The sequence below is a fragment of the Nilaparvata lugens genome, chromosome 7 (genome assembly GCF_014356525.2).
Source record: "Nilaparvata lugens isolate BPH chromosome 7, ASM1435652v1, whole genome shotgun sequence".
Classification (NCBI taxonomy): domain Eukaryota; kingdom Metazoa; phylum Arthropoda; class Insecta; order Hemiptera; family Delphacidae; genus Nilaparvata; species Nilaparvata lugens.
The window spans coordinates 35,305,327-35,317,537 of record NC_052510.1 but is presented as its reverse complement, the minus strand read 5'-3'; the positions used below and the strand labels follow the sequence as shown (position 1 = coordinate 35,317,537).

At 34.5% G+C, this 12,211-nt stretch overlaps 1 protein-coding gene across 1 annotated transcript; it reads left to right on the top strand.

Annotated features, from left to right (window-relative positions):
- Positions 1-4,955: 4,955 nt before the first annotated feature.
- LOC111055541 (enhancer of polycomb homolog 1) lies at positions 4,956-10,877 on the top strand. The gene is made up of 2 exons (XM_039431920.1): positions 4,956-4,963; positions 6,228-10,877. The coding sequence occupies exons 1-2, from the start codon at positions 4,956-4,958 to the stop codon at positions 8,011-8,013; spliced, it is 1,794 nt and encodes a 597-aa protein (XP_039287854.1). The 3' UTR covers positions 8,014-10,877.
- Positions 10,878-12,211: the final 1,334 nt, after the last annotated feature.

Genomic DNA, 12,211 nt, shown 5'->3' with positions numbered 1-12,211 from the left:
TTCAACTAGTTATCTAAACAAAAAATGATATCATCATGAGGGAAGCAATAACTCCACAAGAACGATTGGCTCTAACTTTGAGATTCTTGGCATTAGGCGATATTTGTTGGTTTCCAATATCTATTCAGAATCTCAAAAGAAGAAAAATTCTACAATAATTCCAGAAGTTTTGATGACCTAATCGAAGCACTTAACACTGTCTCACAAAATTGACAGTCTTCTTTAAGGAAATTAGCAATAAATTGAATCAAATACTAAATTGCTGCCCATTTTAAACTAACTCTGCTCATACACATGACAAAACAAGATTCTCCAAAAGATTAGCTTCAAGATTTACCTTCAAGGGAATACTAGTTCAAAGTTTGAATAAATCTCTCTATAGATAGCCTAGCTATCTAAAACGTATAATATCATATTGAAGATTACAATTTTTATTAACAACTCTGATTGATAACATGAAACAAACACAAGATGATTTGATAGACACAGTAAAATAATATTTGAGCTATACTTTCTTTTAGGAACCCTGTAGAGAAGCTTTTTTCACTTAAATTATGCAGTTCTAAATTTGTTAATCATGATATGAATTATATACTCCATGCATGTTTCTATTTAAATATTTGACAATCCACATATCCTACAAAATTACAAAAATCCTACAATTTACAATTAGTTATTGGATCACAATTTGATTTGTCATTCATTAAACGGTGTACACATGTACGTTTGCCTCGGGTGAGCATACGTGTATGGGCTTGCATTCGCACGTGTGGACACTGTTCGCTGAGGCATGTGGGCGAACCGGAACCCTGTCGGTATTTTGGCGTGCTCAAAGGCGCCTCGGGCGAGCATTGAATGTACGTGTGGACGCGATTTTGCCATACGGGTGAGGCAAAACGTAAACATTGAAGGCGTCATAACCTAATTCCAATGAATTAGGTTAATGAATGACAAATCAAATTGTGATCCAATAACTAATTGTAAATTGTAGGATTTTTGTAATTTTGTAGGATATGTGGATTGTCAAATATTTAAATAGAAACATGCATGGAGTATATAATTCGTATCATGATTAACAAATTTAGAACTGCATAATTTAAGTGAAAAAAGCTTCTCTACAGGGTTCCTACAAGAAAGTATAGCTCAAATATTATTTTACTGTGGCTATCAAATCATCTTGTGTTTGTTTCATGTTATCAATCAGAGTTGTTAATTAAAATTGTAATCTTCAATATGATATTATACGTTTTAGATAGCTAGGCTATCTATAGAGAGATTTATTGAAACTTTGAACTAGTATTCCCTTGAAGGTAAATCTTGAAGCTAATCTTTTGGAGAATCTTGTTTTGTCATGTGTATGAGCATAGTTAGTTTAAAATGGGCAGCAATTTAGTATTTGATTCAATTTATGGCTAATTTCCTTAAAGAAGACTGTCAATTTTGTGAGACAGTGTTAAGTGCTTTGATTAGGTCATCAAAACTTCTGGAATTATTGTGGAATTTTTCTTTTTTTGAGATTCTGAATTGATATTGGAAACCAACAAATGAATCGCCCAATGCCAAGAATCTCAAAGTTAGAGCCAATCGTTCTTGTGGAGTTATTGCTTCCCTCATGATGATATCATTTTTTGTTTAGATAACTAGTTGAATTAGATTCAGTATATTAACAACATAATGTTTTGACAACCTAAGAAAGATTGAATTGTCAATATTATGTCATGTAGCAATTTATTTCCTTACTTCAACCTACAATCGTTTAACCCACCAACATCGTTTGTCAAGTTCTATTTTTGATTTTATTATATAAGTCATTGAAATAAAATGATACTGCTGCAATTTGCGATAACTATCTTCAATGATGGAATGACGCCTTTGTTGTCATGTTGTGGAAAATCTACATCTACCCTGTCTTCGTGTCGTCTGCAAATCAGATAGCTTTTTGAATGCTGAGGCATACGTGGATCGCGTCCACAAGGACGTACAGTGAATGTTGAGGCATATGTACATACGATTGTTCGCGCGAATCTGTACGGACGTGTGTACAAGGCTTCAACCTAATTCATTGGAATTAGGTTATGACGCCTTCAATGTTTACGTTTTGCCTCACCCGTATGGCAAAATCGCGTCCACACGTACATTCAATGCTCGCCCGAGGCGCCTTTGAGCACGCCAAAATACCGACAGGGTTCCGGTTCGCCCACATGCCTCAGCGAACAGTGTCCACACGTGCGAATGCAAGCCCATACACGTATGCTCACCCGAGGCAAACGTACGTGTGTAGGGGCTGCGGAATTGGAAATATCTGGAACTCAAAATATCAATGTTAAATAATGTCCTATGCTTGAAAACTGTTGCTGGGTGGAACTCCGAATATTTGTCAGACAGCGGAATTGGAAATATCCGGAACTCGAAATATGTTGCTAGGCGGAATTGGGAGTATCTGGAACTCAAATTATTTGTTTGTCAGATGGCGGAATTGGAAATATCTGGAACTCAGAATATCAGTGCCAAAGTGGGAGTACTGGTAATGTGTTTGTTATTGAGAAATGGTTCAAGTCTGACTTATTTTCTGGAATGATATGGACTAATTAGCCCACTTAGGGTAATTCATAGCTCATTATATATTAATTTTGAATGGAAATATTGGACTTGAACTTTAAACAGTAGAAACAACTTGGCTGATCTTTTTGGACTTGTTTTTCATTATCAAAATTTGGGAATAGAATACTTTTGGACCTGGTCTGTCGTTCTTTTTCAATTATATTCATTATATTCATACATATTATGCAAGCTTTCAAAACTCTGTTATCTGTTTCAACAAACAAGACTGACGACTGTTGATGTGTTGATGAATTTATTTTAGGTTAACTATAGAACCCTTCATTTGTTTTGCAATAAATTTGTTTCATCCCACATGTACACAGTCTCGCTAATAACGATCGATATTGTGAATTCGATATATTTCCAATTCCACATACTTCCAATTCCACCAGCTGACAAGATATTTTGAGTTCCGCCGGTCTGCACGATATTCGGAGTTCCGCCTGTCAACATATTCGGAGTTCCATATATTTCCAATTCCGGCCAGCTGCAAGATATTTTGAGTTCCAGATATTCCCAATTCATGCGACCCCGTGTGTACACCGTTTTACGGTAACCGTAACTCCATTCGCGTTCCGGTAAACATTTGCGCAGGCGCGGCTACCGCTATTTACATGTGCATTGTGGTGTTGATGGTTTTTGGTGACATGGTTATGATAACCTATCGTTTCAATGAAGTTAGTTAGAAATAAGTTAGTAATTAATGAAGTTAGTTAGTTACTTAGAAATCATAACCATGGGACCAAAAACCACAAGCACCACAATGCACATGTAAATAGCGGTAGCCGCGCATGCTCAAATGTTTACCGGAACTCGATACGAGCTACGGTTACCGTAACTGTAGCCACAGCGTTAAAAATTATTTCATTGTTTCAAAAATACATTTTAAATCAATTATACGACTTGTGTAGGCTACTCAAGTATTTTGATAGAATGAAGAAAGAAAATGGCGGCTGAGAATATGGCTTGTTCAGTTTTGTACAGTCACTGTCAAAAGTAAATATAAAATATTCTGGCAAATAGACAACATTGCAAAGCGAGAAAGAGATAGTGCTATCTGTTTTGTTGTATGATAGAAAAGGACAGCAACAGTATTGTCAATCGTACACTGCCATTATAATGTGGACCTCACTATAGTAAACTATAGAGTGGCCACTATTCCTGTTAGGATTTGAACATGGGCAGCCATGACAGAGAGAGGCGAAAAGCGGTGGACAATTTGAATGGCCCTATTGATATAATGGAAACTTGCATAAAAGACAAGGTGCAAATCAGTTATATTAAATAAATACTACATTGAATTTTCATTGAGCATTTCAAATATAAGTATTAAAGTTGTCATGCATTCATAAAATTAATTGTTTAAATTGCTTCACTTGAAGCCTTGGTGAAATTAATGAAGCCCAAGTTACAGTGTTAATACTGCTTAGCCGTACAAGTGCTCTACTAAGTTGAAATGCCATACCGTAACTGCAAAATTATGATTTTAGAAATTGGATTATTTTTCATGCTATTTTGAGTAGGGAATTTGAAAAAACTAGTTTATGAAGACGCTTCTTTGATACCAGCTTACAGTACTTATCTACATTATCTGTTGTTCAAAACAAGAAGGCAAAGTATGATAGTCAAAAAAATAACAAACTAAGGTCGATATTAGACGGTAATATTTCTGTCATATGCAGATCATATGAAATAAGTTGTACGAAATCATATTTTCATCTTTTTTCATGTTACCGTCTAATACTATTACTATCTAATACCGGCCTAACATGATCATATAATATAAGCTGATGTCTATAGTTCATTCCAGTCAAGTTTGCAATACCATCATCATCATAAATTCAATAATTAGTAATGGAAATCGATTTAATTCACAAAAAACACACCTATTCCTGCAGTGGCAGACTGGCAATAGAGGCTCTTCTTGCCTCTATCTGTCATGGCTGCCCTTAGTTCGCCGTGAAAGCACACCAACAGCCGCTCTATGGTTTACTAGCTCTATGGTTTAGCTCGTTGGTTCACCCATAATTTAAGCCTTGTACACATGTCCATACAGATTCGCGCGAACAATCATATGTACACATGCCTCGGCATTCACTGTACGTCCTTGTGGACGCGTTCCACGTATGCCTCGGCATTCAAAAAGCTATCTGATTCGCAGACGACAGGAAGACATGGTAGATGTAAATTTCCACATCATGACAACAATGGCGTCATTCTATCATTGAAGATAATATTGTTGGCCAGTGGTGCTGGCCAGCCGAGCGTTCGATGACTTTTATGTTGGCCAGTCCCACTGGCCATCTGATCGGCGGGGACAACCCAGTTGAAATAAATCTGAGTTGCTACGCAAAATGGTCTGGTCAGTACAGCTGGCCACCCGACTGACAAAGACAACCTTTACCTTAGTTTAAAGATCGCAAAGGGTTAAAGATATCTCTTTAAGGTATTTGGATCCAACTGCTGGAAAATGAAGGATTGGGTAGGAGGCTGAAAAGGAAGAAGCCATTTGAACTGGTCTAGTGCTGATTCAAGTGTCTTGTGTCCAGTGAAAAGCAGAGCAGAAATGAGTGAAACCCACCTGTGTAGTACAGTAAGCAGTGTACTAATAATATTAGTATTCTAATGGGAGACCCTATGGAGGATTCTCTTGTACGAAGTATTTATTAGTATTATAGGACAGAAATAAGTTGCTCATTAGTCCCTAAACTAGATAGAAATCTATCGTTGGATAAAAAAAAAATTAATAATTCTACATTGTTAAAGTCGATCTGTCAACAGAGCAAAGTGAGAAAGAGATAGCGCTTTGTTGAATGATAGACAAGAATAGCAATACCATTGCTAATCAAACACTGCCATTATAACGTGAGTCTCACTATATCTATAGTGAGGTCCACGTTATAATGGCAGTGTATAAAGATAGGGGAAATCGTTGCTGATCCTCTGTCTTGTCAATGCCTTCTATAGACGGTAGCTGATACAGGTTTATTGATGTAATATTAACTGTTCATTCTCGTTTAAAATGATCAATTATGTTCTATTAAAGTAAATGAAATTTCAAATTATTGAAGTCTCTGACCTCTGTTGTATTTAAGTTCAGATTGGTGTATCACAGCTTTTTAAAGCCGACATTTGAGGCTTGTATGAAAATGATCTCAGTTATGAAAGCAAAGTTTAGAATCAAATTATGATAAAATATATTTTATTGATGAATTCAATCAATTTGACATGAAATTGATTATTATATTATCAAGAGAATTTATCAGATCAAATTTAATGAAATGAATTGAGTAACATTAGAGTACATACACTCAGTGGCAAAATAGAGTCAATTTGCCAACGTTGATCGTGAATCCTTTATTACTGCCAGTATTACGTGGACCTCACTATACCCATGATGTGTCGTCAGTGCCGAGGCATGTGTGTAACGCGTACTGTGGCGTGTACAATATTGTATGCACGATTCTGCACGCCCGTCAGCACTGGTCTCAATTCTATAAGTAAAGACAATTTGAAATCTTAGCAGATCTGCGAAACTCCCTCTCATTTTTCATATATGAATAATACTTATGATCGAAAAAGAGCTTTCTTCTATTTGAATTTCTGCTAAAAACACAATATTATAGCAAAATTCAGTTCATTAATGCAAGCTTGATATTGAGCTTGACTGTGGACGATTACATTGCAGTAAATAGGAGCGTTCCGGAATTGCCAAGTGGAGTACTCAAGGAAGAAGAAAAAGAACATCATCTCCAAAGAGCCATCGATACTGGTTTACTTATTCCTACTCCGGAAACAGAAGTTATAGGCTCCGAAATCTATGATCGCTTGTACCCTACTAACTACAAGGCGACTCGACAACTTATCAGAGTTCAGCCGTTTGACATAGAGGAAGACATACCAGACTACGATATGGACTCGGAGGATGAAGCATGGCTCAACACCCATGCTAATAAAATTGATATCACACCTTTAAAATTTGAAGAAATGATGGACCGGCTTGAAAATAATGGACACATCATCACTCAATATGAAGCAAAATCACTATTAAATGAGGATGATGACATTATCATTGGTGTACTCTACGACTATTGGTTGGAAAAGCGTTTGAAAAATCAACAACCACTCATTCCAAAAGTGAAAACCGAGGCACATCTTGTAGGGAATGCTTACAACCATCCATATCTCGCTTTCCGCAGGCATGATAAAACACTTCACACCAGGAAAAAACAGAAAAACCGTGAGTCCTCTTATCAAAAGATGATTAAACTGCGGAGAGATCTTATGAGAGCAGTAAAACTGTTGGACCTAGTCAAAAGAAGAGAAACCTCCAAGAAGAATCTTCTACAGCTTACGATTGACATTTTTGAAAAACGTTATCAAGCTTCAGACTTTTCAGGACAGCTGTTGAACGATGTCACCCCTGTCAAAGTATCTCGCTCAGTGTTTGCACCGATATTTACTAATCAGTTAGTGAATCAATCCAGTAAGGACTTTGCCTCCAAGAAAGAGAAGTATCAGTGTCGGAAAAAGAAACTGGACTCTGTAGATGAGTGTGTTGATAGCCCAGAGTATAATGGTGATATTAATGCTGGCGTAGAGGACGTTCAGATGAAAGATGTTCCTTCTATATCTGCATCTCCAGTTCTGGAAGACACTCCTTTTGTTTTCCATCGAAGTAAGTCTGCTATGTATCGTCGTCCTATCGAAAATTTTATACAAAGAGACTATGAACTTTGTAAGCCCAAATTTCGTCCAATTAGAATTAGGTCAGATTCAAAGCATAACATCTCCGGCGTAGGAAGAATTGGAAGAGGTGGACGTCTCATTTTGGATCGAAGCCTTCCTGTCAAATCTATCGATAACTTTTGGGAATCGTGTGACTTCACAATCCTTGGAAATTCACAGCCAAGACTTTCTCCGGTTATCGAAAATGAAGAGACTGAATTCGAAGTGATAGAGACTCAATCTACAAACTACAAAGAAATGGATCCACTACCTCAGATTGATCTCAATTCAGACCTTCAAGTTACTCTTGAAATTGAGGATCTCTCCGATCCAACCAGCGAAAAGATGGAGCTGAATTTAAGTGATTTCGCTTCATCTAGAGACTCAATTGATGGCCGCTCTGTCGACCCAGATATGAACATGCTATTAGACTTAATTATTAAGAATTCCATGACAGAAATGAATTTGAATCGTGAAAGTACATTGTCAGCTAGTGATAACTGTTCAGTAGATAAGAGTTTCAATTCCGACAAATTTTTCTTGACAGAACAGTGCAAAAGCAGCAATGAAAACTTGAACAGTGTTCAAAACGTTGGTAGTCATGTATCAGATAAGAAAGTATCTGTAAACAATGATTTTTGTGGAGAGAATTCTTTTGGACATTCCAAATTCAATTGTAAATGATAGCATTCTTTTCAGTACTGAATTCAGTGTTGTTCGATAAGAATGTGAAATTTTTGTGATACTAGATCTTAATTGAATTTCTGTAGAGAATTTTCAATTGCTTAAATTTAAAAGCGCTTAAAAATCACATTGGTAACAACACTAGAAAAATTCCTCAGCTCTTCCAATAAGGTAGGCTAATGTATTTGGTGTTTAATTTTTGTTTACTATGCACTCACTCTATAAAAATATTACTGTTGATACGTCATTGGATCTGTAGGCGTACACTGGGCGTAAACAGTTATTATTCCTCTCCACATGATAAGTATCTACTGAGAAGTACATTTTCAAGTAGGTCTGATTTTGAGCTTTATCCAGTTGTATACTAAAAAAATATATATATATATAAATGTATGTTGTGATTGTATAAAAACTGATCAGCTCTATTGAAATTTCTATTTAGAATGTTCATGGAATAATTGAACATGAATATTATTAATGAAACAGTAATCTCCAGGCGCAAATAGAGACAGTTATAGCAATTCATTTTTCTTCAGGGTAAAAATTCATTCTAGTTTAATCACTTGGATGGATAAACTCAATTTGGAATTTTTTCATTTAAATTTGAATTTTTATTAGTGCTCTTGTAGAAAGTAATTGTTGGAAATAGTAGGCTACAAATTTTGACAAGAAAATTTTTAATTAGATTATATGCTTATTTAATACAAATTTTTGAGCCTTTGAAACGAAAATATTGTTTTTCATATTTATGTCTCTAAAGCTACTTCACAAGTATAATTCCATTTTATAATGTGTTTTATAAGGCATACATTTATCGGCCAACATAATGGTCCAGTAATGATAATACTATGAAACATACTTTTAGCATATTGTTTTTCAAATAATTGTGTATTTAAATTTAATCTAAGAGCTTCTCTGTTACTCGGTGTCTAATCTAATTTCCAAATCTGTATAGGCCTACGAAACTATAAAAAACTGGCAAAGTCTTAATTTTGTTTTTCGGTGTCTACTACTGTTGGAATCATTGCTCAGGTTGCGAATTGCAAGCCTCATCGTTGTCTTAAAATATTGTAACAATTTGAATTTTCATTTTTCTTGTCATTTTCAATAATGTCGGTCAATTCTAGCAGCAGTGGATAAAATGTAAATTGCCAATAAATAATACAAATGGAGAAATATACGGTACTTGATCGAGTCTCTAAGGGCAAATTAAATTTATAAAGTTATTCTCATATTATGTAGTATTATCTGTAATTTTCGGGCAAAAGGTTCTGTTGTATATATATATATATTTTTTTTTTCATTAACATTAACTAAATCATAGCTATTTTTGAAAATCAGAATTCTAACTGATTCAATTCTCAATGTGATAGATTACTGTGGTGTCAGTAACATATTACCATTTAATATAGATAGGCTTACTTATAAAATTATGTAATTTATACAAAAATGTTGATTGATTTGTACAACTTATTGCAAATATCACAGCCTCTAATGAATTTGAAGATTTCCAAAATGATAATTGTGTAAATATGTTGAGTGGTATAATATTTTTTCATTTTTATAGATTCCAGAAATTTTGTTAGTAACCTACAACAGAATAGGATAAATTGTACGATGAATCAGTTGAATCTCATGAAAGTAGATAGAATTTCTGATTTTCAAGAGAAGGCAAAAATTTGTTTGTCAAATTTCCGTAAATTAGGAAATATTACTTGTACTCTTCGGCCTGAGCATCATAGATTTTAACTACACAATATCATAGAGGAAAAATTGCATATGATAATATATTGTCAGCTTATGGCCGTTTTCATATTTGTGGTTTTTCGGCTGACATTCAAAATATTTTGTCCTTTAATTGACTAATTCTCAGCAACTGATTTGAGCCAATCGGAGGACAATTTTGAGAGTCGGTTGATAAACGGTAAAGCTCCAACTAAACGGGCGTCTTTCACGCGCTGTTTTTTCCGCTCTTTAATCGGATGGATGCATTGTTTTTTATGGGGTAAACTATTCGTGCAAAATAGATGCTTCCCATAAGAAGCCATGTATTCTGAAAACGCGCGAAATAAATTCAGCGCGTCTAATCGCCTGCATAGTTGGGGTCTAAGTGTGAAAACGGCCTATTGATCATTCAGAAAGTAACTTATCGTTGTAATTCAATGGTTATAATTGACTTGATCAATAACACTTAGCAAATTACAGCTATTTATTTTTTTCATTAGTGGTGGTTATAACTTAAGTTCTTAGCAAGCCTGACAAAACTCATCAGTCGTGAAAACAAGTTGAGTTGGCACTCGCCAACGACACATCAGCTACCATCACTTTATCTTGAATACAATTTTTACATTTTCTGTCCTAATCTCTATTTGTAAAGAAACGTTGATTGTGAGTGAATAGTAAATAATTCTCCAGTGTTCAACATATTACACTTGTTTTTTTTTATAAACTGTTCATTATGAATGCATTCTCAAGTAAGAGAAAGTATTAAATCGTATAAATTATGTGTGTAAATTTTGTGTAAAATTTTGAATATATAGTAGAAGTAGAAATTATATTTTCAATTTAAAAAAACTGTTCTCATTTCTGCTTACCTCAATCTGATTAAATCATTTTCTTATATCATAATAACTGTAATAATGTCTGTTGAATATTCAGTAATAGATTTAACTTCTCATTTATGAAATCGATGTTCACATTACCGCATGCAGAGCTAGGCCTCAATAGTCATTCTTGAGTAATGCATTCAATAGCCTTAAAATTTCAATAATGTTAATAATAATTACTATTATTGTTTTTTTTTTACAAATGTCCTTTGCTTGTGATGGATATTGAATGATTTGAATGAATGATAATTTACCATTTTTCTCTGTTGTTTATTGATCCCGGATTCCACACTTTTCTATACCGTAGGCCTACAGTAGCCTACCTATAGCTGTTTTTGTGAGAGTTTTTAAAACTGAGTTATTCTTTCTCAGATATAAGTTGTGCTATATCTGTTTCCTCAGTTGTCTGTTGTGGAGAAAATATTAAGATGAAAATGTGGAGTCGCGAAACCATGTAAAAATTATTTGATATTTTCCATCATCAAAAAAGGGGTTTATAGGGTTCATGATAAAAAATAATACTACCTATGTGTTTACTTTGTGTATTGGTAATCCATCCTTTTCAACAATTAAATTAACGTTGAATTGAAAAATAATAAGCACTCTACAGAAGTGACGTTTGTTTCGACCTAGTGTGTGCTACAGTAACTATATATAACCATTATGTAGTTATAACCATTACCTATAAATAGTAAGCCAATATGTAGTTATAACCATTATGGTTGTATATAGATACTGGGCTATCATCATTCAGTGATGAAACGATCGTGCTTATTCTACATTAAAAGTGTTTTTAAATTGTGTTTACACCAAAGTTATTAACAAAATGTTGATAACTTAATCCTATTAGATTGAACGGAACTTGACAAACACATATGTTCATCATGTGTATGATAACTTGAGTTATGTTCAATCTAATAGTATCTAATATCGGGACCGAGCTCTGGAGTACAAAAGCATAAAAAATTTATTACGAAAGAAGAAATGTCATTTATTTCATAAAGAAATGTTCTAACTAATCACAGTAAATTCCCAGAGGAATGCAAAAATTTCCCTCACGAAAGCCCAGTTGCACAAAAGCCGGTTAAATTCTAATCCTGATTAACTTCACGTGAACCAGATCAGAGAAGACCATTTAAAAAAGATGGATCTACTGGAATTAATCAGGATTGGAAATAACCCGGCTTTTTTGCAACCGGCACTAAATACTTGATTGAATGATTACAGAAGTTCAACAGCTGAGTCATAATTTTGACATATAGTCCCACACACATGAACTCGCTCACTCAATTCCATCACCAATTGACGACGAAAAAATATTATCATCTGTTTTTTCAAGGATGAATAATAATTATCCTTTTAATGTCCTTCAGCGAGTTTTCCCAGGGATGAGACTTAGTGCAATCGAATCTTTATATTATAAACCTACTATGTTATGAATTTCGTGAGAATCGTTGGGGCCGTTTTCGAGATCCGGTTTAATACAAACATATTATAAGCATATAAACAGAAGTTGCTCGTTTAATAGTATAGGATTAAGTTATTAACATTTTGTTCATTACTTTGGTGTAAATGCAGCTTAAAGTTTACGG